Here is a 19,764-nt window from a genome sequence, read left to right on the forward strand (position 1 = left end):
GTGATCTGCCTGCCTCGACCTCCCTAAGTGCTGGGATTACAGGCATGAGCCACCGCGCCCAGCCCCTTTCCATATATATTTATTGATCTCTTAGTGTGTGCCAGGCACCTTGGTAAGTGCTGGGCATGTGGAGATGAGGAAAACAGACATGATCTCTCCCTTATCGACCTTTCAGCCTGGCGGAGAAAGAAACTTCGACTTCTGAACTGCAGTAAGAGCTAAAGAGAGAAAACAGGAAGCTCTGAGAGTTAATAACAGATCTCTACTCAAGTAACATTTATGTGGGGATCAAGATGAGAAAGAGCCAATCATTTGAAGAGTGTAGGGGAAAGCATTCCGGTGAGAAGGAGCAGCATGAGTGAGGGCACAGAAGTCTGAACATTGTGTGGGGTGTGTGGGGAAGTCTGAGGCTCTTCCTAATTACAGTGTAGGGGTGTAGTTGGGGGTGAAGCCATACAGGCAGAGTAGAATCAACATGAGAAAACCCCAAATGCTAAGCCAAGAAATTCTGTAAGCAACAGGGGACGACTACTCATGTCACTTAGTTTAAAAACAGCAGTTGTAAGGCTCCAGCCTGGAAAAGCCCAGAATCTTAACGTTCGAGAGGAAATCTCTGCTTCAAATCAAAGGCTCTTTCTCCTGCTTGCTGGAAATTTAAAGCCTGCCCCGTGCCTCTGAGCCTTAGAGCCAGATAGGTTGCCTTATTACTGATTCCCCACAGAAATGCAGCCCAGAGAGGCCAAGAGATTTGCCCAAGTGAAACAGTAAACCAATGCCAAATGCAGAACTTCAAGCCCCAAACGCCAGCCTTCAGCTCCAGCCCTAAACCTGTCCCCTTTCACCTAGAGATTCTTTCTTGCAGGCACTCAAAGCAAGTAAGTGAGAAAATGCCTTTTTTTTTTTTTTTTTTTTGAGACCAGTCTAGCTATGTCACCCAGGCTGGAGTGCAGCCTTGACCTCTTGGGCTAAAGGGGTCCTCCCGCCTCAGCCTACCGAGTAGCTGGGACTGAGACTTGAAAATTAAATAAACTGCATTCTTGAAAATGCATGTTAACATGAATTTGTGGCGCACTTACTTACTAGTGCCAACTACGGTACCTGACCTGGGAGGTAGACCTGCCCCGAGGGCGCTCCCAGTCCTGGAGTCCCCAAACTTCTTGAACTCCAGAAATTCCCCTAGGACTTCCCTCCCCTGCCCCCAACTCCCCAAGTTGCTGAAAATCATGAGTAACAAAGCGGCCAGGAGCTTCCTGTCTTGCTGAGCTGGCTTACTCAATTTCCCTCGTTTGTCCGCTCAGACCAGACGGGGCAAAGGGCAGCCATCAAAGGTGTCTGGGACGAGCCCGGCGGGGTAATGGGCCGCTAGGGACTCAGTCTGGCCCGGGTCTCAGCCGGGGGAGAAGGCAGCCAGGCGGGGCCGCGCGAGGGGGGCCGGGAGCCCGGGACAAGCAGCTCCGCCCAGGCAGGCGAGCTGTGTGCGCAACGTGCAGGACTGCGAAAGCGGATGCGGCCTGATGGGGCAATCGCTGGCAACGCACAGCGGGCAGTCAGCGGGCGCCGGCGGGCCCTGCCTCCAGCATTAGCCCCGCCCCCAGTTCCCCAGTTGTGGCTGGGTTTTGGGGAGGGCGCCCGGGGCTGGGGGCGCCCAGGGCTTGCGCACATGGGTGGGCCGGCGTGCCCAAGCCCCACTGCAGCCCAGGCGCCCTGGCTCATTATCCACCCCCCCCCCCCCCCCCGTCCGGGCCACTGGCGTTGGGTTCCGCTCCTGTCGCACCACCCCTGCACTGCTCTGACAGGAGCTGGTGCCAACCGGCAGACACACCTGGGCAGCCCCACGTGGGTACCGCACGCGCAGGGGCACATCTGCCCTGCTGAGTTTGGAGAGCAGTTGCAAGTCAGCCCCTGGAGTGTGGTCCCGTGCCAGTTGGAGCAAGAACTGAGTAACCTCTCTGAGCCTCAGATAACTCATCTGTTAAATGGGGAGGATGATAGCATCACTGGGTTGTTGTCAGGATGAAATAAGATAGAGGCTATAGGGGCGGGTGTGGTGGCTCACTCCTGCAATACCAGCACTTTGGGAGGCCGAAGTGGGAGGATCCCTTGAGCCTAGGAAGTCAAGGCTGCAGTGAGCCAAGATCATGCCACTGTATTCTTGCCTGGGCAACACAGTGAGACCCAATCAAAAAAAAAAAAATGGCTACAAAGCGTTATATCAGAGTCACTAGGACTCACCCAGTAAGTGATAGCCATGAAGGTTCTTACAGAGGATTGAGCCAGCTGGGCTCAGAGGCTGCAACTGGGGCATGTCTGGGTTTCCGACTTTTTTTCCTTCCCTGTATCCTATTTATTTTTTCCTCAATATCATCCCTCATCTTTCACCCAGGGCCTGCAACATTCATTCATTCATTTGACACACATTGGTTGATATTTGTGCCTACTGTGAGGCATTAAAAACTGCTTATCTGGCTGTGTGGCACCCGGGAACGTTCCCCAGGCCACACCAGCTACACCTGTGGCCTCCTCAGCCTGGGTTGCTGCCAGGTCTGGCCCTGAGTCACTGGAGTAAGTCACTTCCTCTCTCAGTCCCTTCATCTGTGCAATAGGGATAAGAGACCTGGCCTCTCTCTAGTCTCCTGGGACTGTCAGGGGATGAGTCAGATAATGGTGGGGAAGGCCCAGAGAGGCAGAAAGCAGCTCTTACTAGAGCGGGGCCTGTCTGGCTGATGCAAGGCTTGCACTTTGCGTGTAACCCCAGCTGGTACAAACGGGGATGGCTCCGGGAATCCTGAGGAGCAGGGGGAGCAGAGAAGTCCCCGCCCCACCCGACAGCTGGGGTGTGGGATCCAGACTGGCAGCTTAGGAGTCTGAGCAGCCGGGGCTCCGTCCAGGCTCTGCTTCCCCAGCTCTGCGAGCATGAGAGCAGGTTCCCGACCCCTCTGATCTGGCTGCCTTTTCTGTCACTCGGGGGTTGCGGTACCTCCCTCACTGAGCTGAAGTTGGAAGTGAAGGTGGTTACTTCCAGAGGGAGTGGAGCCCTTCCCTGTTTCTGGGAGGGGTCTGAGGGCTGGCAGGGGGGTCCGCGTGGGGGAGGTGGGACCAGACAGGAGGAAGGCAGTCCCAGCCAAAGGCTCGGCATATTCCATAGTCACCTCAGGCAGGGGATTCTAGGGGCACCTCCTGAAAAGGTCAGAGACCTCTGCACCCTCAGCCAACCACAGGCATGACAGACCCCGCCTCATCCCACAATGCACAGGGAGATCACACTCAGATCTGGGCCCCAATCTGGCTTCTGCCCCAGGCCAACTGCATGATCTTGGGCAGGTGATTGAATGTCTCTTGGCCTCCATTTTTCCACATGTGAAATGGGGACAGCGATGCCTACTTTGTAAAGCTGTCGTGAGGCTGAGGGAAAATGAGAATGATGTCAAGTGTTCACAGTAGTGGCCGGCGCTGTTGTGAGCGGCAGCTCCTCTCCCCCACCTCGCCTTCCCCTTTCCCTATCACAGGTGGGGCCAGGTGGAATGTCACAGTAAGTCCATGGGATAGAAAGGTCTACCGACATCTTCAAAGTACCCCCGCCCCCGAGGTTTCTAGCCTGATACCATAAGCTTTGGTGGTAAGAGCTCTGTTTGCTTGGGGACTTTATATGCATGATTGCATCTGACATATGACAAGGGCTGTACATGGCATCCATTATATAGATAGAAGTGGAGGCGGGAGAGGTCGTATAGCTTGTCTGTGGTCACATGGCTAGAAAGGGTGAGTGTCGGGATTTGAAACCAGGTCTTCCGGACTCCAGCTCATCCACCACACACCCCCTGCCTGCCTCTTGCTTTTGCCCTGGATATTCTTCTCTTTCCTGAGTGGCCTCTTATGATATGGAGTCCCCGAGGCCAGGGATGGTCATAAGCATGGCTTCCTTGTCTTCCAGGGTGTGGCTCAAGCACACAGTGGGTCCTCAGTCCACCCTGCTGACCAGGGAGATGAGTCCTGGCATGAGGGACATGACTCATGAAGCCGGGCTGGGCGAGGGAGCGTGCCTGTGTCTCTGTGTGCGTGCATCTCTGTGTGCACAGGGCGGGGAATGAACAAGTACTGTCTGCTGGAGGCCTCCTTCTCTCCACGCTCCTACCCTATCCAGCGCTGCTCCTGAATCTCAGCCTTCAAGGGGAGTCTGAGCCTGGGAAGCGGGGGTGGGGGAGGTCTTGGCCATCTCTCTCCCTGGCCTAACACAGGGCCTGGTGGGGGCCGTGGCCGATGTCGGTTCCATGGGAAGCCGGGTCCTCCCTGGTCCAAGGGGAAGCTCTTGGGGCATCTTCCACCAGTCTAGGCCCTGCTATTTTTAGATGTGCCGCCCCCTCCCCAACCCTCTCCTCCCTGTCACATACCAGCTGAGGGAGGAAGTGACTCACCTCAAGCCCAGACAGGTAGAGGCAGCCTCAGTGGGCCCCCAGGCAGGCCTGGTTCCCGTGCTGGGGTTGCCTTCCTGGGATCACCTCAGAATGGCCTGCCCCAGCCTGGGGACAACTCAGGGCTGGGTTGGAGCCCGGTGCCTTTCTTGGGTTCCTCCATTCTCCATCTCACAGGGCCTAAACAGGCCTGGGCCTCTGATGGGCTGTGGAGCCTCTGCTTAACTCCTCAGCAGACCTCAGCAGGCCTCGGACCGCACTATGGGCCTGTGGCCAGCCTCAGTCCAGTCGGAGGGAGCCAGATGGGCGGAGGGGACTGCCTGTGGCCCCACCCTATCTTTGTGAGAGACCAGGGTTATGGAAAGAAAAAATACCTGGTTCAGTGGGGACAGGAAAGGTGTGATGACCCTTGGGATGTGTGTCCCAGTGGAGTGACCAGTTGTCCCAGTATGCCCAGATCTGGGGGATTTCTGGGGACTCGGAACTTTCAGTGCTCACCAGGAGAGTCCTAGGCAAGTCAGGACGGTTGGCCACCCTGGTGCTGCATTGCAAGGTGTATCCTAGTGAGAGGGCAGGTGTAGGGAGCTTGTTTCGGTTTCCTGACAGGGTCTCACCTAGTCAGGGCCGCAGGACCCAGCCCCTGGCCGGCTCGCTCTCTGAGGTCAGGGCGTCACCTTGTCCACCTCAACTGGAGAGAGACTGGGCGGGGCTGTGTGAGAATCCAGAGCCCCGGGCTGACTGGAAGACCTGTGAGCCACTTCGGCCAGGGAGGGTAGGGGCCTGTCAACATGGGTAGGGTGGACAGGTTAGCAGAGGCTGGGGCTGGGAGAGGAAAGGCACCTACCCATACAGGGCAGGGTTGGGGACAGCGCCCAGGAACAGCAGGAAATAATGACAGGAGCCCAGGATGGGTCTCAGGTAAGCTTGGCCCCAGGTCTGCAGACTGTCGGGTACTCGCAAGGAGGAATGGGAGAGAGTGTGGCGATGGCTAACTGGCAGGCTGGCGGGGCTTGTTGGCTACGTGGAGAGGCCTCGCCAGGGTGACAACCTGCAGAGCTCTCAGCTGCTCAGAGGAGTGGACAGGGGACTCCGCTGCCCTCCCGGATCAGGGTCTGGGGCTGCCTTCAGGGACAGCCTGGCTTCTGGCCCTGAGGCCTGCCCTAGGGGCTTAGGTCAGGGGAGCCAGGGCTGAGGCCCAGACCTTGCTGGGGACAAACCCCACTCCCGGCCCACCTTTGCCCTCCTCATCCTCGGTGTTGGCTATTTTTCCACAGCCCAGGGTTGAGGCAGGGGGATGGTCTGTGTCCCAGGCAGCAACTCCAACACCACCGAGCTGGGCAACCTTGGCCTTAGACCAAGGTACCTTAGACTGTGTAGCCATTTTACAGTCATTTTACACTTCTCTTTTCCAGACCTTGATTTCCTCAGTGGTAAAATCATGGGGGTAGATTATGTGTCTGGTTTTTAAATATTTATTTTGGCCATGGAATCCCTTCTTCAGTCACAATCCCACCTGCACTAAACAGAAGAGATAACAGTGGGTGACTGAGACAGGTGGGCTAGAGCCCCAGGCACCCCCCTCCCACTCTCACCCCACACCCCTGGGGGCCCAGGGCTCTGGCGACACAGTTTGAGAACCATCTTCGCAGCCTCTAACACTCTGTGATTTATGCCTTCAGGACAAGGATGTTGTCCTTGTTGCCTTCTCCAGGCAGCCCAGTAATCAGACCCCAAGCCCATCATGTTCTGCTACTGTCCATTCAGTGCTGAGATCTTCAGATTCTTTTTCTTTCTTTCTTCTTTCTTTTCTTTCTTTCTCTTCGTTCCTCTCCTTCCTTCCTTCCTTCCTTTTTCTCTTTCTTTTCTTTTTTCTTTCCTTTTTCCCTTCCCTTCCCTTCTTCCCTTCCCTTCCCTTTCCTTCTTCCCTCCCTCTTTTCTTTTCTTTCATTATTTTTTGAGACAGAGTCTTGCTCTGTCACCCAGGCTGGAGTGCAGTGGCACAATCTTGGCTCACTGCAACCTCTGCCTCCTGGGTTCAAGCGATTCTCCTGCCTCAGCCTCCCGAGTAACTGAGATTACAGGCGCCCGCCCCCACACCTGACCTTTTTTTTTTTTTTTTTTTTTTTTTTTTTTAGTAGAGATGGGGTTTCGCCATGTTGGCCAGGCTGGTCTTGAACTCCTGACCTCAGGTGATCCACCCTCCTCGGCCTCCCAAAGTGCTGGGATTACAGGCATGAGTCACCAAGCCCAGCCAAAATCCTCAAATTCTTAACCGCTGGTTTCTGCTGACAGTGAGGTCTGTTATGCAGAGTTCAGTGGGGCCACAGGTCCCTTGTCCCTTCTTAGGGAAGGGACAAGGCCAAAACCTTCTATGCAACAGCCAACCCCGTGGGGCACTTCCAGGCGTGTGTAGGATGTCCACATAGCTTCTCTCAGTCCCCAACAGCATGCGGGAAGGTGTGACTCCCAGTGGCCGACAAGGGAGGGGTTCAGGGGTCTTAGGAGGCTGGTTCCTGATACCCCTGTGAATGCAGGGCTGGGTGCCTGGCCAGGAGCCCGGGTCCTTTCCTGGAGCCACAGTCTGGGGCCCTGGCCCAAGCCCAGGTTTTCCCTGGTTTACTCAGGGGGTGCTGGCACCTGCAGACACCAGCAACAGAAAGAGGCAGGAGTCGATGAGGGAGGCGGAGAGGAGGGGGACTTTCCTTCTCCTGTTGGGGGTCTGGAGCGTCCTTTTCCAGGCTGAGGAGTAGGGCTACCCATTTCCCTATCACCTTCCAGCCAGGGGCAGTGGGAGGAGCAGGAGGCTGAGATTGCACAAACAGGTATGGGAGGAGGCCAGCAGTCAGGCAGCTGGCTGGGGTTGCCCAAAGGCCGCGAGAGTCCCCAGTGCCCGCATGGACATCAGTGGCGCCTGGAGGGACTCAGTCGGTCGTCTAGCAGTCTTTTCTAGCTCTCACAACAGGCACTGGGGGGTGGGAGGAGCCAGAGGCCCCTGCTCCCCATTCCATGCGTCCCTCCCAGCTGCTGGGCTGGAAACTCGAGCCAAGTCAACAGTTCCTTGAATTGTGTTACAGCCCAGGCTGACCCTCCAGAGCTCATAATATGGGCAGCTGTAGGACATGAAACTCGATCCTCCAGGCTCCAATCCCACCCCACCGTGGCCAGGCTGGCAGGGAGTGGGCGGATGTTGGGCCCAGGGTCCTGAAAGCAGAGGCCTGGACTTGCGATCCTGGGGTGAGGCTGGGTCCGGGAGGGACCCCAGCCCCCTGGTAGGGCATTTGTACAAAGTTGATATGGGTCAGGCTAGCAGGGCTGATACCTATAAACTCAGTGGCTGACAGAGGCTGACATCCTTAGTGACTGAAGCGGTGACGTCTGTGGGATGATAATTATAGTAAGATTTTTTTTTTTTTGAGATGGAGTCTTGATTTTGTTGCCCAGGCTTGGGTGCAATGGCATGGGCTCACTGCAACCTCCGCCTCCCAGGTTCAAGTGATTCTCTTGCTTCAGCCTCCCGAGTAGCTGGGATTACAGGCATGCGCCACCATACCCGCTAATTTTGTATTTTTAGTAGAGACAGGTTTCATTGTGTTGGTCAGGGTGGTCTTGAACTCTTGACCTTAGGTGATCCACCTGCCTCAGCCTCCCAAAGTGCTGGGATTATAGGTGTGAGCCACCACACCTGGCCTATAATAAGATTTTTTTTTTTTTTTTTTGAGACAGCGTCTCACTCTGTTGCCAGGCTGGAGTGCAGTGGCACAATCTCGGCTCACTGCAACCTCCGCCTCCTGGGTTCAAGCTATTCTCCTGCCTCAGCCTCCCGAGTAAGCTGGGACTACAGGCGCATGCCACCACACCTAGCTAATTTTTGTATTTTTAGTAGAGACAGGGTTTCACCATGTTGGCCAGGCTGGTCTTGATCTCTCGACCTCTTGATCCACCCGCCTCGGCCTTGCAAAGTGCTGGGACTACAGGCGTGAGCCACTGCACCCAGACTGTAATAAGATTTCATAAGTAAATAATACAGATGAAAAGTGCCTCCTGGCCTAGCATGTCCATGGCTGAGGCTGGAACTCCAATCTTTGGGCTTTGTGCTCAGTGCTTCCATGCCAAGGTGGGACCAGAGAGAGACTGAGGACTAAAGACATCCACAGAGAAGAAGCTCTGAGCGCCTGCGGTGGCCTCACAAGGCCTGTCACTCACAGCCTGAACACCATGGACAGACTTGCACCCGTGTGGCACCTGCAGTGGTGGTAGCTGGCTTGTTTGACATGTGGCTGGAAGCAAAATTAGGGTCCATGATGCCACCTTCTGCAGGCAGGCCATGGTCTGGCACCCAGCAGGTGGCAGAGCCTGCCAGAGATGATTCCAGGGCTTGTGGCGAGGGCAGCACTGGGGCGGCCGGGGACAGAATTGGGTCTGACTCCAGGAGTGACTGGTGCCATCTGGCACAGGCCTGAGTGCTGGAGACAGCCTCCTCCTTTACCTCTTGGGGTGGTGACCTCTTCGTACAGCTGTCCGCGCTCCCCTCAATAACCACTGTTTGTGATTCCCATTTTGGCCCCTGGCACATCCGTCCTCATGCCGGGAGAGGAGACGTAGGGCCTTTTCAGCAGGACTCTGCTTCCCCCAGGAGGTGGGAAAAGGAAAAAGCCCCCACCCCGTGCCCATCCCATGAGAGACTGCTTTCTCCACCCACCGTCCAGCTGGACGCAGACGGTGGCTGACGGCCCCGGGTCTTAGCCCTCTAAGATCTGGGAGAAGTGTCCCCCAGCCAGGGCACGGGTTTATGGCTGCAAAGTAGCCCCCTAGGGTGACCCTGGGCAGAGGAGTAGGCGAGGCTGGGAATGCTGCAGGGGGACAGTGCCTCAGTGCTGACGCGCCCTTCCTTCCCTCAGCCTCCCACGGAGACCCCAGAGTGTGGTGCCCAGGCCCTGGGGCCGCAGCCCTGAACCTCTTCTCCAGGGAAGTCTTTGCCTAAGAACTACACAAACACCTCCAGAAGAGGATGTGAGAGGCCCGAAAGGGCCAGGCCAGACCTCCCTGAGGAGGTGGCCGGAGGTTGGGCCCTGAGGGGTGAGAAGAGCCTCAGGCAGAAAGGAACCAGGGTAGCAGGGCTCCACAGTGGAGGGAGGGGGCTCCACAGGCTGCAGTCAGGGTGAGAGGGCCCTGCAGGGTACCTGGGGCCAGGAGGAGCGCAGGGGAGGTTTTGGGCTGTGGGTGTGAGGTAATGAGGCCGGGCCTGGCCGAGCCCCACTCCCTCCCTCTGGCCCCAACTTCCCCATCTGAAGGAGCCCACTGCATCCTCCTGTGCTGCCAGGTACCTGGCTCTCGGGCCTCCACATCTGAGTCCATCTGAAAAATGAGAATAATCCAGTCTAGGTAGTGGGACTGCCAGCCGGGGACCCTGCGGCCCTGGCCTGATCCCTGCTCTGACTATCACGGGCTCCAGTGGGGAGCTGCACCCTGTCTCCTCAAGGAAAAATCCAGCCAGTCTGGGAGCAGCCCTGCCCTCCCTCCCTAGGGACTTTGTTTAGATCAAATTGGTAGGAGGGTGGGGAAGGTGGACAAGATGTGGCAGGCCCTGCCCTCCCCCTCCCCAAGCAAAGCCCCAACTCCTGGGCTCTGGGCAGACTGGCCGTGGGGTCCTAGAGAGCGCCTGCCCTCCTGCCCCTTGTCCTGCCTGAGACCTGGACCTTTATTTCATGCCCAAGTGGCTGTGAGAGTGACAGGAGGTCCGGGCCCTGTCCCTGGGGAAACATCTCCTTATAAGGGTCTGGGGTGGGAGTGACAGTCCTGTCTGCCCTGTTACCCCCTCCACTGCATGGCCTTCTCTCAGCTTCTAGGGTTAGTTGCAGCCTCCCTGAGGGCAGGCAGGCCACCAAGAAAGGTGCAGAAGTACTTGCTGAGTGAATTGCTGAGTGGACAGCGTGCAGCGAGGAGTGGAGAAGCTCAGGGTCTCTCATTCATGCCTGGGAAAGTTCTCTGCCCAAGGCCACTGGGTGGGCCTGGCATGATGACAGGTATCGACTGGGGGCCTGGCCTGGGCCTTGCTCCCAAACATGCTCACTTCTGCACTCTGGTCTCCCTGCCTCTGCTCACGCTGGAGCACCCACTCCACCCCCACCCCAGTGCTGCCTGCACTCACCTCCTTCACAAACACCAGTTCCTCTATCAAGAGTCCCTGGCTACAGCCCTCACAGCTGCTCTGCTCCCAGGGTTTCTACTCAAGGGCAGTCCTTGTCTCAGTCACCTTAGAGCTTTCACTGCTTGGAAGGGACTTGACATGCAGTCAGTGCTCAGCTAATCTTTGTCCACTAAGGACAAACAAGAAACACCCAAATGACACTCACCAGGTACCAGGCACTGTTCTAACTGCTTTACATGCGGTAACTTGTTTACTCCTCACAACCACCCTATGAAGTAGGTGTTTGTATCACTCCCATTTTGCAGATGAGACAGGGAGGCAAAGGGCGGTCAAATGACACAGGAGAGCAAAAACTGGCTCCCTCCACCCTTCTAGGGTCTTTGGCTGTGCTAGGAATTACATGGGCAGATAAAGTGGTTAACAGGAGAAAAATCACATTTAATTATGTACGTAGGTATGGGAGCCCCATGAAATACGAGATTCCAAGAAGGATCACATCTTGAGCTATAGAAAAGGAACTGGGGGGGGGAGGGTCCAGGATAACCTTTGTACCTTAAAAAAAAAAGAAAAAAAAAAACAGGGGCTGGGAGCTTCTGGTGGGTGATGGCAACGCAAGTTTGGGAGGGTGAGGGGAAGAACTCTATGGTGAGCAAAAGTTATCTCATTATGCAGATAAAAAGTCAGTCTCGGCCAGGCGCCGTTGGCTCATGCCTGCAATCCCAGCACTTTGGGAGGCCGAGGGAAGTGGATCACGAGGTCAGGAGATCGAGACCATCCTGGCTAACACGGTGAAACCCAGTCTCTACTAAAAATACAAAAAAATTAGCTGGGCAAGGTGGCGGGTGCCTGTAGTCCCAGCTACTTGGGAGGCTGAGGCAGGAGAATGGCGTGAACCCGGGAGGCGGACCTTGCAGTGACTCCAGCCTGGGCAACAGAACTCCAGCCTGGGCAATAGAGCGAGACTCCGTCTCAAAAAAAAAAAAAAAAGTCAGTCTCTCAGTTCGTAACAGTTGTCTGAGCAGCCCCAAGAATAATAGGTAGTTGGTGTCAATGAGTCAATCTTCCCTGGTAGATAAGATTTCTGGGAGGGGGTTCAGGACAACTTAGGCAGATGAGGGAACTTCAGAGAAAGCCCTTCCTATACTTGCTGTTGCTCAGGCACCCCCAGTTTGAAGTAACCAGCACACAAAAATGGCAGATTTTGGGGTGGCATTTCCTGAACTCCTTCAGCGACACCCAAGGTCACCCAGTCAGTAAATGGCAAAGATCCAGCCCCAGCCCCCGTGGGGGCTGTGACGCTGCCTCCTGAGGATGGCGTTTCCTGGCGCAGCCAGATGGATGCCTGTGTCACTGCCAGGCGACTCCTACTCGAATGGGCAGCTGCTCCCTAGGCCAAGCCCATCAGATGAAGTGCCACCATCCTCAGTGTGGCCTTTTCATCTTTTCCATCCTCCTGGACTCGGGTCTTCTGCCCATTCTACCTGACACCAGTGGGTTTGATTTCCCTGAGTGCAGCAAATTTGGGCTGAGCAACTGTTTGTAGAATGACCACTTTGCTACAGGGACCCGAGACAGGCACGGTTTCTTCAAGACCCTGGGCACCACTTTCCTCCCCCAAGCCTGTTTCCTGCTCTGGGAAGTGAGCTGACTTGCTCATGTCACGTGGCATGATGTCTGGTAGGGACGCTGTGCTGCTTCTGAACCATGTCAACAGTCTATTTAACTTGATTCTTGGCACTGCTGTGTGCCTGTTCCAGACGCCAGGTGACTCTGTCTGAGCAATGTGGGGTGGGGATGAGGTTACAGGCAGGTCGGGTGTGTGCTCCTTGTCCCTGGAGCAGTTTTTTTTCTCTGGACCTGGGAGCAGCAAGGGACAAGGCAGTAAGCTGGCAGAGCCGGGGAGCTGGGATGGAGTAGTGGCGTGGTGTTCTGCCACCTGACAGTGGGTGGGGAACACTTGTCAAAGTCTTTTTTGCTGCAGTCAGAGCGTGCATCCCACCTTTTCTGGCTCACAGCCAAGCTATGCAGGGAGGGCAGGGGGATGAGGTGGGTGAATGGGGGTGCTTGCAATGCCTCTGCCAACCGTAGCTAACAAGTGGCGGCTTGCACACCAGGGCAGGCTGTGGTGACCCTGGGTAGGGGCAGCCAATGAGCTCCGGGGCCGTGGTGGCACCACCGGGCAGCCCGCCTGTCTTTGGCTGGCGTAGCCGCGGGAGGGGCCTGGGTCCGCCAGTCAGGGCTGCCAGGCCCTGTCTCTGGGAGGCCTGGGCAGATCTGCTGCTCCATTCACAACAGCCTGACCTGACTCGGGCTGCCACATTTTTAACTTTTTCAACCTCCTGGAGAGGAGGGCGGGCTGTGGGGGCGGTTGGGGGGGATGGTGGGAAGGACGATGGAAACAAACTGTTTTCCCAGGCTCTGGGTCCTGAGTGGGATCGAGCTCCAGGCTGGGGCCGGGAATTCTGAATGCTCTGCAGGCACATGGCAGATGAGGGTGTGGGGACGATGTGGGAGAGGGAAAAGCAGAGGGTGATGGTCGTGGCCCAGATGCCCACCCAGGACTGGCGTTGGGGACCGCAGGGACCCAGCCTGCTCAAGTCCTGCAGCCCCCCAGCCACCTGAGCACCCCTCTGCCTGGATGGAGTTAGTTCGGGAACAGCAGACCTAAGTGGCTGTTAGCCAGGGTCAGGGGTCGGGGGAAATTCAGGCTCATCATCTAGAACTCCTTGTGGCACAGGCTGGACAGTGTCAGCAGCAGCAGGGGCTTGTGCCCCCAGCCCCCTCCCTTAAGCCTCCCTGCTCAATGCAAACCCACCACGGCCAGTCACATAATAAACATATATTTACACATGTACAATTTGAGAATTCTAATTGAAGGAATACAGCTTCCGGGGGATCCTTTAGGATCTGTGTTCTTATTGCACATGGCTCAGCCCATCTAGGGACATCTACCAAGACCAGATGGTCGGGGTGTGGGGGCAGAGCACCGGGACCACTGTGGGGGGGCACTCTGGCCACATGAGTTCTTATAATCTCTCTGGGCTGAGGTGGCCACTTCATTGTAGGGTGGGACCTTGTTTAAAAACCAGATTTGACATTTCCTTATCAAACTTCCTTTCCCAGCAAGAATCCTATTTGTTGGGGGACTTTTAAAAAAAGAGCGAGAGAAACTCTGGGAGGGTGGTTATCACCTCCTGGCTGGCAGCTTGGGGAAGTAAGGCTTTGGAAGACGGTGGGCTCAACGACACACTCACCGCCACAGGAAAACACGGTCATTCCGGAAGGCCCAGTAGAAACTGTGGGAATAAAGAAAACCTCCCTCCTCCCCCCGGCAGCAAGTGCTGTTTTGAGCAAAATCCTCATTCGAAGGTGAGGGTAAGAAAACTATTCTGGTTCAGGTGCATCCCTTGTCCAAGGTACAAGAGGAGGCCTGGTGGTCACATCCACAGCGGGTGAAGAGAGGCACCCACGGGCACTGACTTTTCTTCAGGAGTTGGGGAGGCTGCCCTGGGGTCCCAGCACCACTGGCTGACTCGGAGGAAGAACCTTCTGAAATGCTTGGTGCAGGACTTAGGAAAAGCCAGTGGCAATGATGGAGCTGTGCCCTGTGGCACCTATAAGGCAAAGCCCACTGAGGGGCTTAGGGATGGGGAAGTGGTTAGGCAGACCCTGGCCCCTCTGCAGGCCTTCCCTTCCATGGGCAGGGAGCTGGAGGGCTCCTGGGCACCAGGACAAAGAGCCCGCTGGCGCTGCTCCGAGGGAAGGGGTGGTCTCACCCAAGCAGGTCCTTGTGCTGCCTCTACTGTGACTCAATACTGACCTGGTACCTGCCTCCACGGCCTGCTCCTCTTCAGGTTAACCATTATCCTGAGGCCTTCACGCGTTCACACTATCATGATTACTGCTGCCATCAAAACCAGGTTGGGGTTTCGGGGGGCCGTGAAAAGCTCTGACGTGACTCTCCTTACGCTGTCAGCTATAGCTAATGTCTAGCAAAAACATCACCAGGGTGCCTTCCCCAAACAGGCCTCATTTTCTAAAACATGGAAGAAATCAGCTCAACAACTTAACCAAATCCCTGCAGAGTTTAAAAAGTAGACTATATATATATATCTTCATATATGCCTATTTACATATAAATAGATATATATACATATACGCACATCTATAAATTACATTCTATGGAGAGTTCTTTCTTCCTCCTCTCTATCCTTGGCCAGCGCCTTTGGCTTCTCCTGAGAGGTGGCTGGTGGTGGCTCCTGTGAGGGAGGAAAGGCAGCTGGATGGCCCCTCCCCCAGCCCTTCCCACTGATATCTGCTGGGAGTTTTACATTCTACTTTCGTTGCCATGGTTTCTGTATCCTAGGAGAGAGCCGATGCGGAGCCTCCGCCAGCCCTGGGAGGGAGGGAAGCAGCCCCATGGCAGGTTTTCTGTCTGTCCTAAGAGCTTTCTGCATTTATTGGGTGAGAGAGAGGGCAGCTGTGCAGCGTTCGGCCTCCAATTCCATTTTAATTTTGTTTCTTTGTATGTCTTTCCTCAAATACACAGTCCATCACCTTGGCTCAGTGCATGTCACCAAAAATTCTCCAGGGATTTCATAGTCTGGGGAGGAGAGTGGCAACAGTTAGCTCGGCAGTCAGGCGGCACCAGCTCCTCTAGCTTATGCCACACAAGTAGCCCCCCTTGCCACTGCGCCACTGCACCGTGCTGCCCGCTCGACCCCCACCAACCCCACCTGCGGTCTGCCCTCCTGCGGCAGCACAGAGGCAGACACAAATGGCCTCTAGGCAGTCAGCCGTAGATCCAGGCCGGGAGGACACAGGCAAAGGAGGGGGTGGACAGGGCACCCGCACAGAGAAGAACCTTCACTGCTTCTGCCCACACGTCTCCGGGCTTGGCCGAAGTGGCCACCTCTGGCAAACGCTGGGAACAGAGCCCAGCACCCCCATTCGCCAGGCTGCAGGAGGAGGGAGCCTGCTACGAGCAACTCTCATTTCCCCTCCACCCCTCCTGTGCTGAGCGGCTGCATCTGACCCTGAACTCGTGACCTTCTGTTCCCTTCCTCAGACCGCAGGCGAGATGCCTGGGCAGGGCCGGATGCCTGTGGTTTCCAGGCTGCCAGGTGTGGTGGCATTAGAGAGAGTGCCTCAGATCCCACCAGAGGGGGGTGGTCAGGGCCCGCGGCCCCTCCCGCCGCCAAGCCTGCCAGCTCCCACCCACCTCGCCGCTGCCTGTTCATCTTGCTCCATTTCCTCCTCGCTGGAGGGATGGAGGAAGAGAAGGGCCCTTGGCCCACCTGTTCCCACATGGTTCTTCCTGCTATCAGGCAGGCAGTGTGCGTGTGGGGCTCTCTCGGGCCCCACAATATGTGATGGCCTGAATACCAGGGTACGGACAATAGTCTGCTGTGCTGGAGAAAGGGCCGTGCTGACTGATGGCTGGAGTGGACCAAGAAGCCCCAGGTGGCCCTCAGCAACAGTTTCCAGTTCGCACTCTGCCTGGCTCTGGGGTCCCCCACACCCCCGGAGCCAGGGAGCGAGAGTGCAGGAGTAGGGGTGGAGAGCGTCGCTAGAGGGCGGAAACCGACCCTGGTTTCCTAGCAGGCCCCACAGCTGCCCGGTCTCTGGAGGCTTGAGGTCAGGCTGGGGACAGGAGTCTTTGCCACAATCACCAGGCTTCCTCTCTTTCTCCCCCTCCCTCCTCTGCCTCATGACCAGGGCCAAAGCTGCCAGGAGTTGCAGGGTGGAGGCAGCCCTGGCTCATACTTGGACCTTGGTGGCGTGGCTGGCCCAGGACTATCCATGCAGGGAGGCCTGCACCTCTGACAGTCGGCTGCAGCTGGGGGTGCTCATCTTCTGTGCTTTGTGGTACATATCTGTGTCGCCAAAGTAGCGGGCCCGGTACAGCAAGCCTTCCTCTGCAAAGCAACGGGACGGGGTTAGCGCGCACCCAGTACCTCCTGAAGCCTGCGAGGAAGCCTGCAAGGACTGGAGGGCGGAGGAAGGCTGACACAGGCCCGGGGCTTGGGCAGGGCTGGCCTCCCATTAGGAAGACCCTGGAGGAGCAGAGACTACAGTCCTTATGTGGGAGAGAGTGACAGAGGTGCCTTTCTCTAGAATGCAGTGAGGCCAGCCAAGGTGAGACCCTGTTATCCTGGTCAGGCCTCCCCAGGGTCCCACAGACAGATCCAGGAGCACAGTCAGGGCGGCCGGGGATCTGTCCGCTCCAGTCTGTCTCTACACACTCACTCTGGCAGCCAACACGCCAGGCTGATGGCAGTGATTTACGGGAACCTGAGGAAACCACCAGGTGGCCCCTGGCTTCCAACCCCAGGGAAACACAGGAGTGGAGACCAGCTCTTGGCTGGGAGGTGGCTTGGTGCAGGGCAGTGCCAGGGGCTGGGCCCTCAGAGCACAGGGTGAGCAGGGCTCTCTCCTTCCCCTGCTTTCCAGCTTCATCCCCAGTCACCTCCCAAATACAGCCCCCATGTTCTCCCCACACTCACTCTGCTGCTTCTCCTTCCAGCAGTTGTTCCGGAGGTTGGCGATATAATCATCCTCCACATTCCGCTCGACTGTTTTGAGGCTGGAGCCTGTGTACTCCTCGGAGAAAGTGTCTCCCACATAGTAGACGACACCCAGGTGGTCAGTGACTCGCCTGTGGATGTGGCCCACGGACCTGGCCAGAAATACCAGGTTCAAAGTGGGTGTGGGTTCCCATGCCCAGGGCACTCTAGGGGTGATGGGCCCCATGACAGGAGGTGCCGCACCAAACACACGAGTGGTTGGTTCCTTCTCAAACCAGAGTAGAGACTCGCACACTCCCTGAAAGGAGGGTCTGAGGAAAAGGCAGCGTCCTCCCACACACGTGGCCCAGACTACAGGATGCCCTGCTTTTAGACTCCTTGCTTACCACACTGCTGACCTGGGGCCTTTGGGCAGAGGCCCACCCTGGGGAACTGGGGACCTGGGAGGGAATCTGGGCTCCACCTCTGTGCCTCCATTTCCCTATTCATCCCCTAAGCCAATTGTTACTGAAGGCTTGCCTGCCTATCTAGGAGTTCCCAGTGTCGAGTTAAGAGGCTTAGGGACAAAATGACAGGAAAAGCTCCAGGGAGCCGTATTCTCCCAGCTCCAATCACAGGCTCTGTCAGCTGTGGGAAGAGCCTTGACACCCAGACAGGACCAGTGCTCTGGGGACAACAGTCCCCGCCCTAGTCCTCTGCTCCTCGCATGTCTCCAGTTGCAGAGAAAAGCGCTGGCATCTGGCCACAGGGAGCCTGAGCCAGCGGCCAGGGTCCAGTGGACTGACTCTGCCCCCTGCTGGTTGAGAAGGGTCATTCCAGCTCCCAGCCAGAGGCGGCCACCTTTGGGGAGAGGGGGATCCACCCACTGAGTAGCTGAGTAGCTGACCCTGGGCCAGATGCTGGACATCAACGAGGGGAGCTGACACCCTAACGGGTCACAAAACATCCTCAAGCTCACTCCTGGCAGTTGAGACCAAGCATTCATTAAACAAATATTGTTGAGCATTTCTAATGGACCAGACATGTTATATGCATTATTCATTAATTTCCACAGCAGGTGGATGTTATAATTCCCATTTTATAGGTGAGGAAACCAAGGTTACGTAACTTGTTTAGGGTCACACAGCTTCTTAGTGGAGAAGCTGGGATTCTAAGCCATGCTTGCTGTGTCTGACTCTAGTGCCCTGTTCTTTCCATAGCCTCAGGAAGCCCAACCAGAACCGAGGAGCAGAGGTTCTTCGTCAGGGTTGGCAGGGGAGATGGGCAGGAAGGAGTCACAAAGCTGCTGAAATTATATGCAAAACTCTGTGTGGATGTGTGTGCGTGCATGTGTGTATGTATTGTGTGTGTGTGTGTGCATGTGTATCGTGTGTGTATGTGTGTGCGCGAATGTGTGCATAGTTCTAGGGAAAAGTTCTGTAGCTCTAGCTGCATTTTCTTAGGGGACTATAATCCTAAAAAGCTTAAGAGTCCTAGTTGAATAGAGAAAGTATATTTTATTGATTCGAAGCCAGGTTTCTGCATTATGATCGTGCACTGGCTGGATCAGGATGCGAAAGAAAGCCCCTAACAGGGCTGAGAATCTAAAGCCCCTTGTCTGCCCATGGCCCAGCCTCACCCAGGTACTCACGGTCTTGGGCTCAGACTGTAGGGTGGACTGGAGACCATGAGCTGGCTGAGAGCTGACACGAGGATCAGGATGAGGATAGGCATTAGCTGCACAAACACCCCTAGCCCGCCCTGGAGGGAAGAGCCAATGTCACTCTGCTGGACCTGGGTGGGGTGTGGCATCAGCCATAATCACCACCAGCTCCCCTAGAACAGTGGACCCTGAGGAGACATGACACCACTCTGCCATTCCCTCCACGAGGCTCCAAAATACAGATGCTCCTTCACCTGACAGCTTTCTCAGATAAAAACAAAGCAGCAACTGGTGTGAAATACAGGAGGAAGTGAGATGTCTGCATTTACTTTTGAGAGCATGCCAAAAAAAAAAAAGCAGCAAAACTTGCTTCCTCCAGGAGAATGGAAGGCAGGGCTGGAAAGAGACATGCGGTATATACAACTTTTTGAAATCTGAACCACACAAATATATTACCAATGTAAACATTATGGCCAGTGTGGTGGCTCATGCCTGTAATCCCAACACTTTGGGAGACCAACATGGGAGAACCATGTGAGGCCAAGAGTTCAAGACCAGTCTAGCCAACACACACCCCTATCTCTACAAAAAATAATAATTAAAATAAAATAAAAATTACCAATTAAAATTAGAAATAGCACTGGTCCTAGGTTGCAGAAAAAGCAAACAAAAAAATAAGAATTAGAAATAAAAATTAACAAATTTATTCACTGTGTGATAATCTGTGATGTTAAAAACTCTTCTGTTGTTAGATACAAAATAAAAAATTTTTGATCGGGGCAGTGGCTCATGCCTGTAATCCCAGCACTGTGGGAGGCTGAGGCACGAGGACCACTTGAGCCCAAGAGTTTGAAAGCAGCCTGGGCTCAAACAACAAAGTCAGACCCTATCTCTACAAAGAATTAGCTGGGTGTGGTGGGGTGGGCATGTGGTCCCAGCTACTGAGGAGCCTGAGGTGGGAGCTTTGCCTGGGAGGGGAGGCTCCTGCATTCCAGTCAGGGTGACAGAGCGAGACCCTGTCTCAAAAAAAAAAAAAAA

At 55.6% G+C, this 19,764-nt stretch overlaps 1 protein-coding gene across 2 annotated transcripts in view; it reads right to left on the reverse strand.

Annotated features, from left to right (window-relative positions):
• Positions 1-13,376: 13,376 nt before the first annotated feature.
• Positions 13,377-19,764, reverse strand: part of DNAJB12 (DnaJ (Hsp40) homolog, subfamily B, member 12) — a 22,612-nt gene continuing 16,224 nt past the window's right edge. The window contains exons 6-9 of one of the 2 annotated variants that reach the window (XM_011927786.1): positions 18,715-18,824; positions 17,064-17,236; positions 16,378-16,475; positions 13,377-15,160 (exon numbers count right to left, since the gene is read on the reverse strand). In XM_011927786.1, coding sequence (XP_011783176.1) covers positions 15,131-15,160; positions 16,378-16,475; positions 17,064-17,236; positions 18,715-18,824 — 411 coding nt within the window. In that variant the 3' untranslated portion in view covers positions 13,377-15,130. Of the gene's footprint in view, positions 15,161-16,323; positions 16,476-17,063; positions 17,237-18,714; positions 18,825-19,764 lie in introns of both variants that reach the window. The other variant, XM_011927793.1, reaches the window with a different exon arrangement.

Source organism: Colobus angolensis, unplaced genomic scaffold (genome assembly GCF_000951035.1).
Source record: "Colobus angolensis palliatus isolate OR3802 unplaced genomic scaffold, Cang.pa_1.0 Scaffold12, whole genome shotgun sequence".
In the NCBI taxonomy this organism is placed as follows: Eukaryota; Metazoa; Chordata; class Mammalia; order Primates; family Cercopithecidae; genus Colobus; species Colobus angolensis.